Source organism: Vulpes lagopus, chromosome 10 (assembly GCF_018345385.1).
Source record: "Vulpes lagopus strain Blue_001 chromosome 10, ASM1834538v1, whole genome shotgun sequence".
Lineage (NCBI taxonomy): Eukaryota > Metazoa > Chordata > Mammalia > Carnivora > Canidae > Vulpes > Vulpes lagopus.
In genome coordinates this window covers 108,264,393-108,286,057 of record NC_054833.1, presented here as the reverse complement: position 1 = coordinate 108,286,057, position 21,665 = coordinate 108,264,393, and the positions used below count along the sequence as shown (strand labels likewise).

Genomic DNA, 21,665 nt, shown 5'->3' with positions numbered 1-21,665 from the left:
AGAGACTTGAGGTAGCCTACAAAAAAGGACTGAGATAGCATTAAAAAATGACCTAAGGGAAAAGGAAAAAAGGGTGGGACAAAAAAATGAGGTTGGGCATGAGGCTGAAAAGTACCTGTTGAGTCCCCTAGCCTATGGTAAGTGGCTGGGGTTGGTGTGCAGCAGGCAGGGCAATTCTGATGGATGGGTTGAGGTAAGGAGTGTTCAGGGAACAGGGAGAGTGAGAAGGTGGCCACTGAGGTAGGCCCAGGGGAAAGTGATGTCACACCCAGAGTTAGGTGTGCAGGGTGGAGGGTGAGTAGTCACAAGCCAGAGTGTACAGAGATATGGCTCAGGGGGCATAAGGCAGGTTACAATCCAAAGCATTCTCGGCAGCTATCGGACCAGGAACTGAAATGGGTAGTTGTGAGGTATCAATGACTAGCCTAGAGGCTTAGTAGTAAGACAGTGTCCAGTTGTCATTGGGGAGCTGGCTGTGTGGACCAGTCGGGAGTCCAGTGTAGCCTTGCACCTTACGATGCACAGAGCCTGATGGCAGGATGGGAACAGAGAGGTTCCAAAGTCCCGAAGCCCTGATGAAAGGCATACCTGACTGGTGGGAAGGAGGGAGGGAAGTAAAGTCAAGGGTGTTAGCCAGGCCTGGTTGTCCCTAGGCCAAGAAGTTGTAGGAGTGGCTTAGAGAGGGTAGGGCTACTCAAGAGCCTGGATCCCATTGCTGCTGCTGCCACCTGAGGGTCTTCCTCATAATACTTATAATGCTGTCTCTGGATTGAGATTGTCATCCAACTCCTAATGGAACAGATGCAAACAGAGCGGTTTCCAAGGAGGCCCTTGGGGCCTCAGAGTGGCAGGAAGGGAAATTGCAACCAAACTGGGCCTCCTTTCTTCATCTCTACTGTGTCTGTGGTTTTTGACCTACCCATTAGTCAGTATATAGATGCCCCAGGCTAGGGGTTTTCCTGCGATCCCAGCATCTACTTACAGACCCATGTCTTCAGATTTGGGCTGGCTTTAGCCACTGTTTAGGATGAGGAGGAAGGAAAGTAAAAATCTCTGGGACATGGTAAGTGCAAGGCCTGGTTCTAGGCTTTTTCACTGTGTTATTTTATTTGGTGTTCCTGACCCCTTAGCGGGGTGTGTATTATGACCTCCAGGCTCTCAAAGTGCTCATAGCTAAAGGATTTGGCCCAAACCACACAATAAGTAGCAGTTCTGGGAGTTGTCATTTTCTGAAACTGCTGGTATGAGGGTGGGGACACCCCTTACTCCCCTATTGCCTTTCAGTGGAGGATCTCATGACCACATCCAAAAGTATTTGGACATAGAGGACTTTCGACAAGCTACAGCAGCCTCTTCAGTGATGGTTGCCCGAGCCGCCATGTGGAACCCATCCATCTTTCTCAAGGAGGGTTTGCGACCCCTGGAGGAAGTCATGCAGAAGTACATCCGATATGTACGTCTATGTGCTTTTTTCAAAAGAAACATTTCTTACTGTCTGCCACATTCCTGCAAAAAGTGCTTTGGGTGAGCCCCCAGGCCCCAGCAGCCCTGTTGTTCCTCTCCCTTTTTTTTTTTTTTTTTTTTTTTTTTTTAGTTCTTGTAACGTAGCATTGGGTTTCCCTGACTGCAACGTGAAGAGAGTGTGCTGGGGAGGCGTGCCCCTATCATTACCTCCTTCTAAAGCTTTCTAGGTGTGAGGGTCATAGTAAGGACCCCTGGATTCAGGATGCTACCAGGGCTCAAACATATGATATCTTTCTCTTTCTCTCTCATTACGCTCCCCCCCCCCCAAATATACATGTATGCACAATGACAGTGGGATCTGTGTCAGGAAGACATTCATGCCAATGGGTTGGCACTTGAGCAGCCATTTAGCCAGGAGGAGCCATTGTAACTGTTGTTGAGGACAGATTATCTCTGTAGAGACTTCTCTCTGGTCATGAGTCAGAATCACTTCTAAAACTCTTTTCTTGCTAATTCCCAGAAACCTTTAACCCTTGATTTAGGGACTAGCTTAACTTTAACCCTCTAATTAGGGACTAGCCTTTTCCTCTCACTGAGAATTTGATGGTAGTGCCAAAGGCATTTCCCTCTATAGGAACTTTCTGACCAGTTCATCTGCCCTGTGCATTAGGCACAATCCTGGAATTCTATGACTCTGATTAGCTGTACATGTCTGTAGGCAGAGATATTGGACTTCTAATTCTTCAGTGCATTGGGTCTGAGCAGATAGTCCAGCCCTCATCTTCTTCAATCCTGGAGCTCACACCTTCCTGGGAAAGTCAAGAGCTTCTTAGATCCTCAGACTGCCCATGCCCTCTTCAGTTGTGGCTGCCCAACAACTGGGTATCCCCAAGACTGTGCAAGCTGGGGATGGGGAGGCCCTGAGGCTTCTGTCCAAAAATGGGCGGTTTCTGCCCAAGAGCCTCCCTTGCTTGATGCTACAGCCCTCATCTCCTGGGTTCCAGGTGTCCTGTTGGGCAAGTTGGTGACCACCAAGGCTCCCCAGTACTCTGGGTCAGCCAGAGACAAGGAGGGCTTACTTTAGCCCAGGCCACCTGTGCTAGCTCTTGCAGCTGGGTGGTATGTCTGTAGCAGAGAAGATACACTCAGCGCTGCTCCCTGGGTAAAGGTGATATTATCATTCCTACTCAGTCTATCCTTTGGCAGCTCCTCAAGAGCTATTGTCCTGGAGGAAGGGAGTGGCTTTCAAGCATAGGCAGGGCTGTTTCTGGACCAGCCAGGTGCTTTCTGTCCCAGACAAACTCAATCAAGGCCTTGCCACTAGCTGGGGCTTACCAACGTATCTCTGCTTTGTCCTCAGCATGTCAGGGCACCTTCCCAGGCACTGAAGATATAGGCCCAGTTGAAGATATTAGAAGAGTGTAGGCGGCAAGGGCTGGGATGGTGTTCTACAGGGACAGGGCACTCTTTTTTTTTAAAGATTTATTTTTATTTATGATAGACATAGAGAGAGAGAGAGGCAGAGACACAGGCAGAGGGAGAAGCAGGCTCCATGCTGGGAGCCCGATGCGGGACTTGATCCTGGGACTCCAGGATCGCGCCCTGGGCCAAAGGCAGGCGTGAAACCACTGAGTCACCCCGAGATCCCGGGCCAGGGCACTCTTTACCCACTGCTTTTCTGTCTGCCCCAGCCACGCAGGCTTCTAGTGTGTATCCCTGTGTAGCCAGCCTGCCTCCCTAAGCCTGCATTTGTCAGGAGTCGTGGTAACAGCTGCACCACACGCTTGTGAGGTTTGTGAAGCTCAATGAGGTGACAAGTCATATGGGAATATGACTGGTGGATTGTGCTGTGCTTTCCCATGCAAGCATATATTGGAGACCGGTCATTTAAGATGTGGGAAAGGAAGGTATTCACTGTGTATAGAAATAGAAGAATCTCGCCCCTGTCCTGGTGCTGCTCCTGCCACATCAGAATTTGACTTGTTCCCCTCCCTGCCCTGGAAGGGCAGCAGGTCCTCTGTAGTGGCCTGTGGTGGCTGCAGCAGGAGGGGCTCGCTACACACCTAGACTTCCTTCAGGCTGTCTAGTCAAGTGTGCTCCTAATCCTTATCTCGGCTATGACTCTTGAGCTTTGTACTGCTAACTAGAGGAGTAGATGGTTAAGATGGAAGTGGCTTTTCTCAGGGGCTCATATTACCTCAGGTGCAAGCACACCTCTCATGCCTCCTTAAAGCCCCTTTCTCTGCCATCAGGGCATAGCCTGGGCAGCAAGTGGGCTCATGCTGGTTCTTCCCTCAGGCTGTACAGTATGAAAACCACTACACCAACACCAAGTACTGCTTGTGCCAGATGCTGCGAGAACAGTTGGAATCACCCCAGGGAAGGTTGCTCCATGCCGCCCAGTCTTCCCAGGAAATTTGGTGAGAGGGGCAATGGCTGTCCTTCATTCCTTACAGACGTTGTCCGGACTTGACTATGAGCTCTAAGCTGACTATCAGGGACCAGGGATACAGCTTCTGGAAATGGATGTACAGGAGTGGGATGGTGGTACAGTTTCACCTCCCAGAATACGATACTTAACAAAGCTTTGGAGCTTTCCATCCCTGGACTGATCTCATAGCAGAATTTGGGGAACTGGAGTGCCAGTAGGATGGAGGAATGTGGGGGCTGGGCTTGGGAATTCCTGGGGAGCAAAGAGCTTTCACGGTAACAGATCTGTCACACATCAGGCCATCAAGATTCAATGGTCAGGAGAGTTGGGGTTGTAGTATCAAGCCCCTGGCCTGAGCCTGCTCCCACAACCCATTACTCTGCAGTCTGGAACGCTACCCGCTGGTCCTCTACATTTGGTATAGCTCCAATTCAGGTGGTTGACTTTTGGGGCCCCTCACAGCCTGGCCTACTACCTGTCCCTGTGGCTCCCTATTTGTCCCTATCCCCAGCTCCATACTTGTGCTCATACTGGGTCTTCTGCCTGAATGCTCTTTCCTCCTTGCTGTTTCCTCCTCCTCAAAGAAACTTTCCTAAACCACACTTGAGCCCACGCACCCATCCTCATGAATATTCTTCAGCCCTCCAAATGCTTTCTAGAAGGGCAAAGAGTTGCCAGAACTCTCTTCCTAACTCCAGGCTTGTGCTGTTGGTGCTGGCCCTACCCCATAGAGCCTAACCAGCTTGACTCGGGTGTCTTGTCAATCAAGGGAAAGAATGTAACTCTGTAGTTCTGGGTGGTACCTCAGTTTAGGCTAGGTCTAACTGCTTGTGTGCTTGTGGCTGGGGCAGGAAGTGGGGAACCACTTAGTGGTCGTGGCCTCTGTCTCTTCCTCCCTTGGGCCCTCATGAGGATGAGGCTGTGTAAAACCCAGGTGCTTGTTCAGTGTAGGTCAGTTCACTTACTGTTGGCTGGGGACACTTGCTTGTATTTTCTTCTTTGGAAGAGAGGCTGGGCTTAGGTGGTAGAGGTGACCTTTCACTCAGCCTACTCTCTAGTGTCCACCCTCAGAGGCTCACATTCACTTTTTGCCAGTCCAGGCTGATCCCAGGGGTAGGTAGTGGCACCTTCTGATGGCTAGGTTTTGGTGGTGTTTGCGTGCGTGTGCATGTGCGTGTGTGTGTTGGGGTGGAGGGGGGAGGGCAGAGGGCATATCTCATTGGTGAGTCCCTGGGCTCTTGCAGTAGTTTCCTGGATGCTGGCTCCACTAAGGGGTCTTCTCTGCTCTGCTTGTCCTTCCATAGTGAGGCCTTTGGCCTTGGTGCCTTCTACGAGGAGACGACACGAGAGCTAAATGCCCGGCGGGCTGAGCTCTTGGCTAGGACCCCAGAGGCTGCACGGGAGCCTGTTGAAGATACCTCAGGTGTCATTAAGATGGCTGTCAAGTTTGACCGGTAGGTCTCCAGCTGGGCCAGAGCCACTGCCCTCAACTGGCAGTGTACATGGTTGGCTTCTGTACATGGTTAATGCTAAGTTTAGGGACCCCAAGTCTTCTTGATTGGGATACTTATTATTTTTCAGCATCTCCAAGAAGGCACTTTGAGGAAGATGGTCCCTGAAAGCCCAGGCAGCACTGTCAGGGATGTGCATGTTGTCCCAGGATGACAAAACTTCACCTTTTCTTAGATTGACCCCATCCCACAACTCAGGGTGGGAGGGCTTGTCTCCTGTTCCTGAAAGTCTGTGCATTTTTCCTGGTCCCAAACAGCTAGGTGCCTCCAAGGCATTGGGACCTTTGCCCTCATCTGGCTGTGCAACCTCTGCCCATACCCACTGGCCCATACCAGCCCTGTGGTACCCTCTCTAGTCAGAAGTAGCCCATGATGATTATTGCTTCAGAGTGTGACTCAGCTTTGAGGGAGGTCCTTATCCTTGTCTTCTGCCATCTGGGATCTGAGCCTTTCCCAGGTCCCCAGGCCCATACCAGGAGCCAGTCTTGTCTAGCAAGGGCTTGGGAGGAGAGGACTATGGGCACAGCTGTAGGGCAGTCTGGGGAGAGCTTCTGGTGGGAAGTTGGAATATAGAGCCTTCTACCCTGTCACCGTGTCACAATCCAACTCTGTCTCTGAAATAAGAGTACACTGAGTTCAAGGCAGAAACATCATCCTAATACTCAGGGGACATAATAAGGGTGGATACTGAGCTAGATCTGAGACCATCATGCAGCCACCCATGTTCCCAACCCCCACTCACTCCCTTCTGTCTTGACTTGAGAGGCAAACTGAACTTTGTTTCCTTTTTTTTTTTTTTAAGTAGGTGCCACAGTGAGTGTGGAGCCCAATGGGGGCCTTGAACTCACAACCCTGAGATCAAGACATGAACTGAGATTGAGTCAGACACTTAACTGAGCCACGCAAGAGCCCCTGTACTTTCATTTCTGGCTGTGGAAGGCTGTTTTCTAGGCTAGAGTTCAGAGTGTTGGCAGTTAACTTCATATCCCAATTCCCTAAGCATGCTGAAGCCCATCTTCCCATTAGGTAGAATCCAGGCCACACACGACTGGTGGGACAGAAATGGGAGTTCAGGGGAATAAGTACAGGAGTTCTAAGACAACAGCCTGGTGGTGATGGTAGGTGAGCCTTACTCCTTCCCCTCCTTGCCCCAGGAGAGCATACTCACCCCAGATCACCCCCAAGATGTGCCTGCTGGAATGGTGCCGGAAGGAGAAGTTGGCGCAGCCTGTGTATGACACGGTGAGTTCCTAGCTGTGGCCTGCCCCACCTTCAGTTCTATAGTGCTCCCACTGTTGGTGCCATCACCCCCAACACACCCATAGTTCGTACCCTGAATTCCAGACTGCTTGACTGCAGCCTGGCTTTGCCCTCCAGGGGCATGCAGTGGTTGCTGGTGGCCGGACCAGTTGCTGATATGATAGTCCCTTCCCTGTAACAGTGGGCCCGTTGTCTAATTCTGGCCACTTTCATAAACTGAACTTGAGACCTATGTAAGGGGCCACTGGGGCCAGTCTCTGCCAGTGGTGTTTATTAAATAAGAGTGACTGCTCTGGAAGGGACTAGTTGGCTCACATAGGAAGGATGCTCAAACCTAAGAGTTAGGCAGGCATGTTTTTGGACCAGGCTTCAGCCAATGGGGCACAGAATTGGGCCCCAGACTTGAGGCTCCTTGGTGGAAACTTTAAAACAGTCTTGCTTCACCTTCTTTGGTCTCTATGACCATGTGTTATTAAGGCTGCTCTGTCTCTTCTAGACTGGCCTTCAATCTCTGATCTCCAAGCTTACACCTTTCAGAACTTGTGTCCTCCTCTTCCAGAGTGACTTTTCCAGAATGAATCTGACCTCTGCCTCCTTGTCAAGTCCTCATCCTCTCCCCAGTGCCTTTTGGATCAAGTCCTAGCACCTCAGCACAGAGCACAAAGCTCCCTTCTTGCCTTTCTGCTTCATGTCTCATCCACTCAGCTCTTTGTCCAGCCCTATCACCTGGTCGCTCTACCAAGTGTACCGTTTCTGCCCCATCCTTGTCCCCTCTCACCCCTTTGCCATCTGGTAATTCCTTCTCATTTTTGGTGACCTGGCCCATCCAGATGTCAGTAGGATCCGGATCCATAGTCACATGCAGCTCAGGGCTCTGATGGCCCTTTGCTTAGGTACATGATTGAACTCCTGACACACTGGAATGTCATTGCTTGTTTATGTCTCTGCCTTTCTTCTTGGCAGATGCACCAGGCACTTCTGCTGGGGAGGAGCATGTGATATGGGTAGCTTTCATTTATCTTATGTGGAAAGTACTTCCCTTTTTCTGTCTTCCACGTGGTCCCTGCAGGTGACCCCCAGGGCTCATTTCTTTTGCCCCCAAGGAGCCATCCCTGTTTCCTTTGCTCTCTTTGCACCAGGTTCAGCGCCCCCTGGATCGCCTCTTCTGCTCTGTTGTGACTGTTGCTGAGCAAAAGTACCAGTCCACCTTGTGGTGAGTTTCCTCATCAGTGGGTTTGGGGCTTGGGATGAGGGGCCTGGCTGAGGAGGGTTTGGGGAGGATGGCATACCTGGCTAGTGGCATCCTGGGCGATGACCCCTTGCCTCAGTTTTGTCAGAATCTTTGGCAAGGGTGTATAAAGTTAGGCCTTCCCTGCTTCCAGTCCTGCAACCAGCCCGCCTGCCTACCTGCCTTATTGCCCCATGCCTTGTCTGCCCAGGGACAAGTCTAAGAAGTTGGCGGAGCAGGCTGCGGCCATCGTCTGTTTGCGGAGCCGCGGCCTCCCTGAGGGTCGGCTGGGTGAAGAGAACCCCTCCTGGCACAAGCGCAAGCGGGAGGCCCCTGACCAAGACCCTGGGGGTCCTGGAGCTCAGGAGCAAGCAGTGCCTGGGGAGCTGTGCAAGAAGCTCTTTGTGGCCTTGGGAAGTGGTGAAGAGAGCCCTCTGGAAGGCTGGTGACCATTGTCCCTATCTTGGTCACTCATCTCAGAAGCCTGGCCATAAGATGTCTGTGGGTATGAACCAGATGCCACTGGACAATTCTCTGTTCCTGACAGGAGTTAGGAGGTCCTTACCTGGGCCATCAGCCTGGAGCACTGGCTAAAGGGTGCCTAAGGTGTATACCTCCTTTGGTGGGTTTGAGGAGCAAGGCCAAGTTCCCAGTGACCTCAGTATTTTCTTTGAAAACGGGAGCTTTTCATGTGGCACCCCCTCAACCTGACATTGCTACAGTGCAATAAAGATACGCCCACCCTTACCCATGGCTGGCTGCTCTAGCCCTGGGCATCTTCACACACATACTCATGGCCTGGCATATTTTTTTTACTCCCACCCTTTATGCACAGCTGGAGCTTCCTAAAAATACCCCTACCCATCCTTCCTCTGGGTGGAAGTGGGGGATGAGGTATCACTTTAATGCTCGCAGGACTTGGGCTGAGCCAGGAAGGCCCAAGAAGCCCATTCTACTGATGGCAAACCTGAGGTACTGCCTATCAGTTGACTTTCATGATGAGAGGTATTATAGAATCTGGGGAACAATTAGGGTATCTGGTGCTCCAGTAAGGGACCATCTCAGGTGAGGGGGGGTGGTTCCTGGGCTTGACCGACCCCCAGCTGGTTGGAGCTCAGACCTGATGAAGTGTCTGCTCCAGACGGGGAACATTGAGCGTATGTGTTGCTGATGCCAGCAGCTTGGGGCCCTGACAATTGCCCACCCACTCCACTGCCTGCCACCAGCCCCCACTATCCCTTGGGCCGGAAGGAAGTGGCAAATTCTCTTTAATTTCCTCTTGGCAGTGAGAAGCAAACAAACGGCTACCACATCTCCTGGGGCCTCCCCCTCTTACTGGGAGGGGCATTCTGACCAAAGGTCCCTGCCCTGCACCACCCCCGCTTCCTCCACTGTAAACACACTACTTCTCCTCCCCTTTTCCAAGTTCTGTGGGGAGGGGCATTCTCCTCTAGGGCAAGGCCGATTCTCCCTTAGGCCTAGGGTCTGGCCTCACGGCCATTTGGCAGCCCCTGGCCCTGTGGCTTGAGTCAAAGTTCAGGCAGGTGAGGCCTCTCAGTCCTGGAGTTGCCCCTCCCTGCACACTTGTTCTGTATGCAGATAAGGATACCACACTACCAGCCGCCTCCCGGAGCCCATTGCTGACCGACATTGGGCAAGTCACTTCTAGTTCTCTTTGGGCCTGAGGGCCCTCCTCTGAGAGGGAGATCTGCTCTCTGCTTGCATGAGGCAGGCTGGAGGATAAATAGGCCTGTGATAGGGCACACTGTGTGGCTAACAGGGTCACTCCATGCTGGGGCTACCCTAGCTTCCCAGACTAATGCTCCAAGAGAAGGAGCTCTGCCCAGGAGACAGGCTGAGACTTGGTACAGTCTCAGCCATCAAGCTTTAGGCACAGTTTCTGATTTTTCTCACCAAAAAACCGTTTCAGTTAAAATGCTCCCTTTGTCTTTCCTCATACTGGAACAGGGTGGACACCGAGGCCCCAGTAGACCCCCAGGCATCCTAAGCGCGTCAGGGGCTGTGGAAGGACCCTGTGGTGGGTCAAATACCAGTCTTAAGATCCACTTCTGTAGGGTTGGGTGGTACCCTCAGGCCTCTTTCCCACCAATGTACTGTTCCTGGGGAAGCCCCTTCTCTGATGGGGTCGGTTTATTTCTGGGCTATGAGAAAGGAGAGGCAGGGGTGGAGGTCAGCTGTTAAGATGGGAGGCTGGAGTATGAAAACTTAGAGGGCCCAGGAAAAGCACCAGGGAGAGTGTCATTCACAGGGGAGCAGGTGAGGAGGGGCTTGTGTATGTTCCACGACTGAGGATACCTGGCAAAGATCCTGGCTGGGTATGCTGGCTCTCAAATGGTCTCACTTTAGCATACCTCAGCGATGCCTGCCCTGGTCTCAGAGTGACCTGCCTAAGACCTGGGACCAACTGGGAGGGCCCAGTCAGATCTGAAAGCTCCACACATTGTTCTCACCATGCCCACCTAAACTCAGGCCACTCTGATGCCCAAACCCCTCTCTGGGCTAGTGTCCATGACACTTATTCATCCATTCCAGCCACCTACACTGAGAGCTTATTAGCTCATCACATTTTGGGAACACATGGTTTTGAGCCTGAGAGGTAGGGACAAGCAAAGCTGGAAAGGATGGCACGTCTTCCAAAGGCCACAGCAAGAAGACTGGACTTTGTGCACAGAAGAGTGGGGAATCCCTGGTTCCTGCTCAAGACTCTTCCATGGCTCTCCACTGCCCTCTGGATCAAGTCCAAACCCCTTAGCCTAGTATCCGAGAACAAAGTGCTGACCCTGTCTTCTCAGCACCCTGTGCTGACTTCAGCAACCAACTCTCTTCAATTGTAGTTGGCCAGTATTACCTCTGCCCAGATTGGGAGCTGCTCAAGGGCAGTTCTTGTGTCTGCTATAGTCCCTCCTTGGCTTGGGAGTGGGGAGCGGCCACAAAAAAAGAATCCAACAAGCTCGTTGAATGGGATATGTGGCATGGAAAGAACTTTTCTAAACTCTGACTTTCCTCTAAGGTTCCCGTTTCCCCTAATGAACAAAAGGGGGCTGGGCTGGGCTTGCCAGGCCAAGCTGTAGCATCCCATGGCTCAGACACCACAGGAGAGTCTTTGACATTGGGGGCTCAGAGCCAGGCCTGTGGCAGCTGATGAAAGTAATGGCTTTCCCCAAATCTCAGGCCTGGCTCACATTCACACAGGAGGAAGACAGGGTGTACAGGGACCCACACGGTCCTGTCCACTAGTCTGGAGTCCTATCTACTGTAGTGGTCCCTTGGCCTCCTGGTTTCACAGGACTCTCAAAGGCTGGAGGCAGGTCAGATGGCCATCCCCTGCCATCCATCTAAAAGAGCTTTCGAGCTGGCCTGAGGAAGAGCTGATAAGGGAGGTCCTGGCTGAGGAAAAGGGTTGGAGAGAGTTCATGTGTGAGTGGGGCAGGCCTCAGTACCAGCCTGCAGAGCTCTTAGCCATGGCCGCCTTTCTTATGAAAGTGGTAACACTCTTCCCGCAGTCAGGGCCCACTGCTGTTCCAGCTCTGATCAATCCAGGTTCGAGTTCTCAGTTTCCTCCAGACCAGAAATCTTCCTAAGACCTAACCCCTTCTAAGTGTTCTCCAGGTGCACATTGGCTGGGAACACAGATGGATTGCGCGCGCGCGCACACACACACGGTTGCATTTGGTGAACAGGTGAATTTTTCAAGCCATCTCCAGCTCCTGTGTGGTCCCTTCCCAGTGGTGTGGCTGACAGGTTCGGGGTCTCCCTCTTGCAGTCCCCCTAGGCTGCCTAGTTGAGCCCCTAGTTTGGAGGGCAGAAGGGCTAGATAAAGATCTATTTTCTCAATTCAGATGGTAACCTGGGAAGTATGGTGGGGGGGTGGGGGGGGGACTTAGCAGGGGGATGACAACACATCCTGAAATTGTTCATTAGGATGTTTCACCCACACAATACCATGTGCTCCATCTCTTTGACTGTTATTTTCTTCTGCTCCTAATCTCTTCCTCTCCCAGAATTCTAAATATGTAAATTCCTAGCTCTAAATCCTTCCATGGCTCCCTACTGCCCTCAGATAAAAAGTCTAGATACTTTGCAGTGGCCTATAGTACTCTTCCCACTCATCTGGCCTTACCTTTGGCTTCTGCTCACTGCGGGTACTTTTTAAGTTTTTGGAAATCTGTTCGCTGCCTGGAATCATCTTCCTCACCTCTTGGCCATCTTTCCAATTCCTACTTAGTCGTGTGGAGGCCCTGTAACCCCAAGGGATTGTGAACCTTGCTGTAGATCCTGGCACATCCCTAATCTCTTTGTGTAGTGATTATAGACTTGATGGCCTCCTCTCCCCAACCCCTGAAGGGAGACTAATTTATCTCTGTGTCCCTAGGTTCAGCTCAGGTATGTGTACAGAGCACTGGGCAGGAAAGATTTTCTGACTTCAGGGCTGAATCAATCCAAGACAAACATCTCATCTGCCCTGGACATTGCCTGTCCTCCTGACCCAAGGCCTAGTTAGGCCTTCCCTGCGGCTCCCTGGTAGCTCAAGTATCAGTCCATATATTGAGACCTTTCTGCAAAGCATTGTACTTTGTCCTCTTCACCTTTTTGTGGGTGAGTGCCTGGGCTCTTACACCTGCACCCAGGCCTCTGAGACCTAGTGCCCTGGGTTCCTACAGCAATTTGCTTCTAGAGATACTATGCCCTGTGAGACCTGGAGTTAGGGAAGTAGGTCACTGTTACTTCTCCCAGCTCCCAATCCACGTTGCATCTTGAAGGAGCCCTAAGTAAACAAGCCAGGCTCAGCGTCCCCTGGCACGGCCGGCCTCCACCCCAGGCCCAGGAGGAGGCGTCCTGGGTCTCAAGGGAAGACAGGCCCGCTGGGGAGGGACCGAGAGCGAAAAACAGTTTTTCAGATACAGTGTCACTTCCTCTCCATTACCAGCCACTCAGTTTGGGTAGCGGGCCCTCCTGCTTTCACGGATGTGCACTGGGATGCTGAGATCATAGGCCCGTGAGTGGTGCGAGTTCAGGACAGGCTTTCTGGTTCAGTCGGCTTCGACTTCCAGCAACGGATCGACCTTGCCCGTGGGGCTTTGCCGAGGCCTCGAATGCGCCGGCTGTCCTCCAGGGAGCAGCTGCCAGCTCGGAGGGGCAGACAAAGGCGCAGCCTGCGGGCGCGGGCGCGGGCCCCGCCCCGAGGGGGTGGGTCTGCATTGTTGAGCTGAGACCCGGGACTCCTAACGCTGCGCAGGTCTCCTCCCGCTCCGCCCTAACCTAGCTGGAGCCTCGGCCCGGCCCTGCCTTCCCTAGACTCCGCCATTAGGGTCGGGGTGGCGGGATGGGCGAGTGAATGGCGTTGACGTAACCCTCTCCGGCCCCGACACATTCGTCCAGCCCAGCCATCAGAGTAACATTTCAGCCGCCCGTCACCGAACCCAGAACCCCACTCGACGTGAGCTCTGCCCAATAAGGAAAGGGATCTTCGGTTGGCGGGCGGATTGGATTGCACTCAACCCTATTAGAGGGCCCCGGTTTAGAAGTTGAGGCGAGAATAACGGCCGAACTACAACTCCCAAGAGGTAGTGGGGCTTCTCCGGCTCTCCGTCTGCACGTGACTTCCTTCTCCCCGAGAGGGAATCACGCGGTAGGCGGGTGATGGGGGCGGAGCCATTGGGCTGGCAGGCGCACCAGTGGCCTATAGGCAGCACGGTCCGATGGGCGCGCGGCCGGGGGCGGGGCTAGGCGTGCTACACGGCGCGGCAACGCGCTGGCGGCGGCGGCGGCGGCTGTTGGGGGGCGGGGAATATCGGCTAAGGCGACCGTGGCGGCTTAGGCACCAGCGACAGGCTGTGGCGGCGGCTCCTGCCTGGTGCGGCTCGGCGTGCGTCCAGCTCTCGAGTTTGGAACGGAACGCTCGGTGTCACGGTCTCGCCCGGAAACTTCGCCGCGGAGCCGCGACCTCCTGGCCCGCGCGGCCCGGCATGAAGCGGCGCTGAAGAGCTGCTGCCGCCGCTGCCGCCGCCTCCGTCGCCGCCGCCGCCAGAGGAGGAGCCGCTGCACCCCGGGCCACGCCGATGACTACTGCAAACTGTGGCGCCCACGACGAGCTCGACTTCAAACTCGTCTTTGGCGAGGACGGGGCGCCGGCGCCGCCGCCCTCGGGCTCGCGGCCTGCAGGTGGGTGCCGGGCCGGGCGGGACCGAGGACCGTCCCCTGCTCTCCTGGTTCGCTCGAGCTCGCCCCTTCCCTGGTCCCTGGGTTGTCCCGGGATTGGTAACGCCGTGTGTGTGTGTGTGTGTGTGTGTGTGTGTGTGTGTGTGTGTGTGTGTGTGTGTGTGTGTGTGTGTGTGTGTGTGTGTGTGTGTGTGTGTGTGTGTGTGTGTGTGCGCGCGTGCGCGTGCGGTGAGTGAAGGCGGATTTAAATCGCTGAAGAGGTGTGTGGGTCGCAGCGACGTGGAAGTAGCCGCGGGCTTGGCTGGGAGCGGACTAGGGGAACTCGACTCCGGGACGGCTGTGCCAGTGGACGCCTGCGGTTTGGAGGCCGAGGGTCGGGGCCGTTGCCCAGGTGGCGTCTGGTTGTCGCTGCTTTGCCAGCGTGGTGCGGAGAAAGCTGTCCCTGTGAAGTATAAGCGCACTTGGCTTGTCATCTAACCCAGGTTTTAAACATTTTTTTTTTTTTAATTTGAAGGGGGCACATTCTTGAGGTGTAGGAGTTCTCAAAGATTCTTGCACTTGTCCGCTTAAATCTACTTTGTTAGGAGAGTAATGCCATCGCGCTAACACTTGTGCAAGTTTATGGCCCACATTTAATTCGAAGTGTAACTATAACGGGACTTGACTGAAAACTGGATTTCTTTTCTTGAGCAAAGTGTTTCGGAAGGTTAAAAAAAAGAAAAAGGTGAGGTGCCTTGTTCATAATTCTAGAAAGTTCTGGAAGTCAATTTTTATTTTAATCAAAAGCTCACCTCAGAAGATGTTTTAAAGGAGATTGTGAATTGCGAAGGTTGGGCACCATAATGCTTGGAGGTCAGACCAATCAGGAAACAGAAAACAGGATGGCTGGGGACTTCGAGCTCTCCTGTGACCTGGTTTGGAATACTCTGGTTTAAGTTCAGTTTCCCTATTGCATATGCAGGCGAATTTCAAAAGAGAGGTGGATAAGACTAATCCCTATTTATTCTTTCTGGGTATTAGGTGAATTACTTCATGATCACATTGGTGTTCCTCGGACGACTAATTGTAGCTTTGCGTTGAAAAACATCTGAAAACATAACTCAAAAATATATCTGAACGTGAAGCTAAAGGATTTCTTTGTGGACTATTTTTAGTCTATGTATGTTGTCTTTTAAACATAGTAATTTGTAATAGTTAATTTGTTGCTTGCGTTTATTTCAACTCCACTGACGTTATTTGAGCACCCATTAGGTTGAAGATACTGTTAGGTACTTTGTAGTGTTGTGTTGCATGCAGAAAAGGACTGAGGCCCCTCAAGGAGCTTGGGAAATGGGGGGGGGGGGGGGAACACATAACCCAAATAATTACGTTCCCAGGCAGACTGAGGGGTGGTGTGTTTGTTATAAGTAGAAATGGGAAAAGTGGCATTTGTGCGGAGAGTAGTGCTGAATTGTGTATTTAGATTATTGAGATTTAATGAGTTTTAGTGAGCATTTTTATGTCTGTAGGCTTTTATTTAGCACGGACTTGATTAGAGCATGTTATATACTAAATTCATGATCAATAAAGGAGTATCCTCACGTAAGTAGGAATTCTAAAATATTGGATAACATTTAAAAGCTATGAGAGCAGCATTTTAAGAAGTGATTTTTGCCGTAAAACCCCCAAAACCATTTTGGTATTAAAATGGGTTCCGAAGGAGGTAAGGTTTGAAACTTGACCTGTAACTGAAACTCCCAAATTTAAACTTGAGCAGTTGTATTTGAGAAAAAGTCAATTTTTTTAAAATGAGCAATTCAGTGGCATCTAGTGCATTGACGGTGTTGTGCAACCACTTCTATCTAGTTCCAAAACATTTTCATCACTCCAGAAGGAAACCTCAAACCTATTTAAGTAGTTGTTCCTCATTCTCCCTTGTCCCCTCCCACTCCCTGGCTGCCCAATCCCTAATCTGGGATTTGTGTGGATTTACCAATTCTGGTTATTTCATGTAATTGGGATCATACAAATGTGAGCTTTTGTGTTTGGCTTCTTTCACTTAGCATAGTATGTCATGGTTCATCCATGTTGAATACATCATTACTTCATTTGTTTCTATAGCTGAATAATTTTCTTGTATATATACCCCAATTTATCCATTCCTCCTCTGATGGACATTTGGCTATTTCTTCTACCTTTGGTTATTGTGAATAGCATAGCAGGTGATTTAAAAGTTCTATTGAGAAGGTTATGTTATATATTCAAAATTATTTGTTCAGAAAATTAGTTTCCATAAGCATGATTATGAGTGTAGTTGAAGGAACTAAGTGGATTAACTGACATGGCTTTAGGATGGTAGTAATATGCAGTGAAATGAGCTACGAGAATAAAATAGCTTGATAGAATTAAGATCAGCATGGGATTATATCAGTGTGTTTACTTGTTTTTGGATTTGAAGGTTCCATGAAGGCAGGGATAGTGTCTATATCTTATTCATAGTTGTATTATCAGTGCCTAGCACGGTACCTTTAACCTAAGAGGACACTGTTTGTTGAATTAATGAATATATACCGCTTATGTTTTGAGTCAGTACTTATTTTTTTTGTGGTAGAGGAAGTTGGTGAGACTTGTTTCAGTTCTTTGACTTTTATTGGTCAGTCCCATAAGACAGCAGATCTTGGTAATTTGGGGCTGCAGGTTTTCCATCTCAAGAATTTGAGAGTGCTTGTATCACATGTACATTTCCATACAGAAGATTTTTGAAAAATATTTGGAGAAAAGGATAATGGATGGGAACTGAAGATAAGCTGAGAAGCTGAATTAATGTCCTAAGATCAAGCTTGTTATAGTGCAAATTAGATGTTTTGATACTTGATAATGTTGGATACATTTCTGACTGGGGTTATTTATTTATTTTTTTAAAGATTTTATTTATTTATTAGAGAGAGCATGAGCGGGAGCGGGGTGGGGTGAGCAGCAGACGGATAGAGAGAAGCCCACTCATCATTGAGCAGGGAGGCCGATCTGGGGCTCAATCTCAGAATCTGGGATCATGATCTGAGCTGAAGGCAGATACTTAGGTGACTGAGCCACCTAGGTGCCTCATGACTGACTTTTTAAAAGATTATTGCTTAGCAAGGTGTTTTGAAAATTTTCCATTAAAGAAAATTTAAGATCCTGGAGTCCCTAGCTATAAGGACATTGTTAGTTCAGTTAAAACTGAATCAAACTATTTTTAAATTTTCTCTTAATACCTTGCTTCAAAATGAAGGTAAACTTCAATAGTAAATACAGTTTTAAATTGGTGTTTAATGTGTTTCACTAACACTATTTGCCATTATAAAGGGCAGCTTCTGGTGCTTTATTTGAGGGTACTGATTGTGTATCTCTAGTTTAGTTTGATGTTATAATAATCTTTTCAAATTTAAAGTTTCACTCTCAGGGTTGGTACATTATTAAATATTGACTTTTTAATTCTGAGTGAAGTCACTGGGAGAAGTGTGTGCTGTATACTGACTACATAATATCTTTTCTACTGCTGCTTTTTAAGGGGGGAGAAATAGCTTAGATACAATATATATATATATATTTTAAGATTTTATTTATTTATTCCTGAGAGACAGACAGAGGGAGAAGCAGGCTCCCCGCAGGGAGCCTGATGTGGGACTCGATCCCAGGACCCCAGGATCACACCCTGAGCCAAAGGCAGATTTAACCACTGATCCACCCAGGTGCCCCAATATGTATTTTTGTAAGAAATTAGCTTAAGGGTAAGATATGTGTGTTTTTGTTGGATATCACTCAAATATATAGCATTTTCCTATGTAAAGTTGAGGAACTTTTCCTAGATGATTGTCAAAGTCCTAAATTTGTAGTGTTCTTACTTTGTTTAGTGCTTGAAAATCTGATTCATATGTTCTTTGTATTTACTGTCTCAGATAATTTTCTCACTTTTCTGTTTTTATTGATAATTTTTACTCAGAGTTCTTGTTTTATCTGTGTTAAAGTGAGATAATGTATTTAAAAATGTATTTAAAGCTCTTAGCACAATTTTTGGTCCAGTAGTATTCATTAAGTGCTGATAGTTAATATTTTTATTTAAGATTTTATTTATTCATGAGAGACACAGAGAGGCAGAGACATAGGCAGAGGGAGAAGCAGGCTCCCTTACAGAGGACACAAACTGAGGGAGGGGGAGAAGGAATAACGCTCCCCACTGAGCAGGGAGCCAGATGTAGGCCTCGATCCCAGGACCCCAGGATCATGACCAAAGGCAGACGCTCAACCACTGAGCCACCCAGGTGCCCCGATAGTTAATATTTCTTAACACACACATGCACACTGATGTTGGGTTATTTTTTTATTTCCTCTTCTTTCCTAGACCCTTTTCCCTATGCTAAACTAAAACACAGAGTGTAGGGGCAAATAGGAGATCCAGTTATTTAAATCTTGCTTAGAGAAGTTGGAATATTTGTCTTAGACATCTTTTTTTTTTTAAATCTATTTCTATTCTTTTCAGTAGTAATCTTCATTCTTGTATTTTACCAAATAAAAGTACTGAAAGTCACTTGCTTTTATATTTTTCTACTTTCTGGAATTGACCTGTTACTTGGTATGGTGTGAAAGTTGGTTGATTTGCTAACCATACTAAGTATAATTGGATATTTAAATCAGTATGAAAAAAGGGAAGTTGCCTCTATGGTTTCCTGTAGAAATTTAATGGTGTATTTGTACAGCGCATTAGATCGTGTATAGGCGGAGATGATGACTGCAGAGCCTTACTTTCATACCATAGGTCAGCGTTTTCTTTAGACTTGAATGCAGTGAGAGTATGTGGTGATTGAGTCACTGATAAACATTTCAGCATTTCACTTGGAAGAGTAATTTGATATTCTGTTTCTTTGACACTTCCTGATAGGGGTAGATGGTCCTGAGGGTATTAGCAGAATTTTGTGATGGAAGTTAATGAATAAATGTGTTGGGGAAAAATGGAAGAAAAATAAATTCTCAAAAATAAATAAATAAATAAATAAATAAATAAATAAATAAATAAATAAATTCTCTGTCATATGTTGTGTTAAAACCTCATCAGTTGAAGAGGATGGTTACACCTGCGCTCTTAGGTTTTCCCATGTACCAATACAAAAGGAATATTTTGGCATACATTCTAAATTTAGTAGAGGTAATACAGTAGCAGTTATCCTACATGATATAAAAATTAAAACTTGAGCCTGCCTTTGGCCCAGGGCGCGATCCTGGAGACTGGGGATCGAGTCCCACATTGGGCTCCCGGTGCATGGAGTCTGCTTCTCCCTCTGCCTATGTCTCTGCCTCTTTCTCTCTCTCTCTGTGACTATCATAAGTAAATACAAATTAAAAAAAAAAAAAATAAAAAATAAAAAAAAAAAAATTAAAACTTGAGTATTATATACATGGCCACGAAATTGTGACTCTTGTAAGGCCTGTATCTGAAGCATTTTTAGGACATTTAAGGTATTAATTTAAGGTAAATAGTAGGGGATGGCTACAGTGGCTCAGTGGTTTAGCGCCTGCCTTTGGCCCAGGGTGTGATCCTGGAGTCCCGGGATCGGGTCCTATATCAGGCTCCCTGTATGGAGCCTGCTTCTCCCTGCCTGTATCTCTGTGTCTCTTATGAATAAATAAATAAAATCTTTTTTTTTAAAAGGTAAATTGTAGGATCAACTTATTATGACTTGCCTTTCTGTAAACTTTGCCAGTAATTACATGTATTTTTATTGAGGGCATATCCCAGGCTCTGCTTTTGAGTTTTGCTCTTTATTTTTTCAGTGAAGTGTGATCATAAGGACATTTTTGGTAAGAAAACGTGAAATTTGTTTTTCTTCAGAGAAAGTAATAAAATACTGATACATAACATGGAAGCCTGCTAAACAAAGATAAATGCAGTTGTGTTACTGAGAGTGTTTATTTTTTTTATTTCTAATTTTTTTTTGAGAGTGAAGTTTAATGTGTCCTTTATTTTCCTTTTAAGTAGTTGATTCTGTAAGGTGATGTTTTATTTTAAATAAGAGGTGGGGTTGAGGAAGCCATAATACAGTGAAGTCAGTTGCATTACTCTTAAGAGATAGGAAACCTGAGTAGGTTAAGCCTCATTTGATAGTAAGCTGCAGTTTAACTGCTCACAGCAGTAACATAAATAAGGGAGGTGTTGTCTAAAGCTGTCCTGGTGGGTCAGGGGAGTAGACACAGCAGACTTGGCAAGAAGCCTGGCTTCTAAAACAAAATCCAAGTCATCAAATTTGCCCAGGCATGCCATATGAGGTTCAAGTAACAGTGGAATTTGAGGAGCGAGTTTGTTCATGGAGACTTAGAAGAGTCACAAGCAGGAGTAAGCTTTTTTAACAGCCAAAATTTTAACTCAAACATAGTATGGATCTGCATATATTTTAGGATTTCTGGTAATGTTTATATAATTAAATTGCATGGCTCTTGCTTGCCTGAATTCAGCAGACTTTAGAAGAGAGGAGCAATTGGACCTGTAACATTTAAGTTATGTTCTTTTTTTTTTTTTTTTTTTTTTAATTTATTTATGATAGTCACAGAGAGAGAGAGAGAGAGAGAGAGAGAGAGGCAGAGACACAGGCAGAGGGAGAAGCAGGCTCCATGCACCGGGAGCCCGACATGGGATTCGATCCAGGGTCTCCAGGATTGTGCCCTGGGCCAAAGGCAGGCGCTAAACTGCTGCGCCACCCAGGGATCCCTCCTGTTTATTTTAAATAGAAAATAGGATTAAATGAGCTTTGAAATTAATATTGATAACTTTTCAGGGACGCCTGGGTGGCTCAGCAGTTGAGCTTCTGCCTTCAGCCTAGGGTGTGATCTTGGGGACCCGGGATCAAGTCTCACATTGGGCTCCCTGCCTGGAGCCTGCTTCTCTCCCTGCCTGTGTCTCTGCCTCTCTCTCTCTGCATCTCTCATGAATAAATAAATAAAATCTTAAAAAAAAAAAACAAAAAAAAACTTCTCAGTAATGTTAATTTGTATCATATGAAAAAACACATTTTTAAAAGATTTTATTTATTTGACGCAGAGTGAGAGAAGTCCAAGCAGGGGGAATGGGAGAGGGAGATGGAGATACAGGCTCCCTGTCCAGCCGGGAGGCAATGTAGGGCTGGATCCCAGAACCCTGGCCCAAGCAGAAGGCAGATGCTTAACCAACTGAGCCACCCAGGCACCTCTGAAAAAATATTTCTAAAAGCATTTTTCCATCAAGGTAATCATTGGCCAGTACACTTCAATGGACAGTTTATGAGTTGTACTTACATGTAACTATTTTTCAGTATTGTTTTAAAAATAAAAAAGGTTGTTAAATAAGAGTGACATTCAGAAGTTGTTGAAGCTGGGCACGTGGTGGTTGCCGGTGGTTGAGCCATCTGCCTTTGGTTCAAGTCCTGATCCTGGGGTCCTAGGATTGAGTCCCACATCACACTCCTCGCAGGGAGCCTGCTTCTCCCTCTGCCTATGTCTCTGCCTCTCTCTTTGTGTCTCTCATGAATAAATAAATAAAATCTTACAAAAAAAAAAAAAAGTTGTTGAAGCTAGGGACACCTGACTGGCTCAGTTGAAAGAGCAT

At 48.3% G+C, this 21,665-nt stretch overlaps 2 protein-coding genes across 8 annotated transcripts in view; both read left to right on the top strand.

The window, feature by feature from the left end:
- The window catches only part of DUS2 (dihydrouridine synthase 2), a 53,790-nt gene extending 45,106 nt beyond the window's left edge, over positions 1–8,684 (top strand). For all 6 annotated transcript variants that reach the window (XM_041771830.1, XM_041771832.1, XM_041771829.1 and 3 more), the window contains 6 exons: positions 1,285–1,453; positions 3,763–3,884; positions 5,200–5,349; positions 6,561–6,648; positions 7,806–7,879; positions 8,106–8,684. In XM_041771830.1, the coding sequence (XP_041627764.1) occupies positions 1,285–1,453; positions 3,763–3,884; positions 5,200–5,349; positions 6,561–6,648; positions 7,806–7,879; positions 8,106–8,343 (841 nt within the window). In that variant the 3' untranslated portion in view covers positions 8,344–8,684. The remainder of the gene's footprint in view (positions 1–1,284; positions 1,454–3,762; positions 3,885–5,199; positions 5,350–6,560; positions 6,649–7,805; positions 7,880–8,105) is intronic.
- Positions 8,685–13,950: 5,266 nt separating this feature from the next.
- Positions 13,951–21,665, top strand: part of NFATC3 (nuclear factor of activated T cells 3) — a 138,987-nt gene continuing 131,272 nt past the window's right edge. For both annotated transcript variants that reach the window (XM_041770053.1, XM_041770054.1), the window contains exon 1: positions 13,951–14,077. In XM_041770053.1, the coding sequence (XP_041625987.1) occupies positions 13,975–14,077 (103 nt within the window). In that variant the 5' untranslated portion in view covers positions 13,951–13,974. The remainder of the gene's footprint in view (positions 14,078–21,665) is intronic.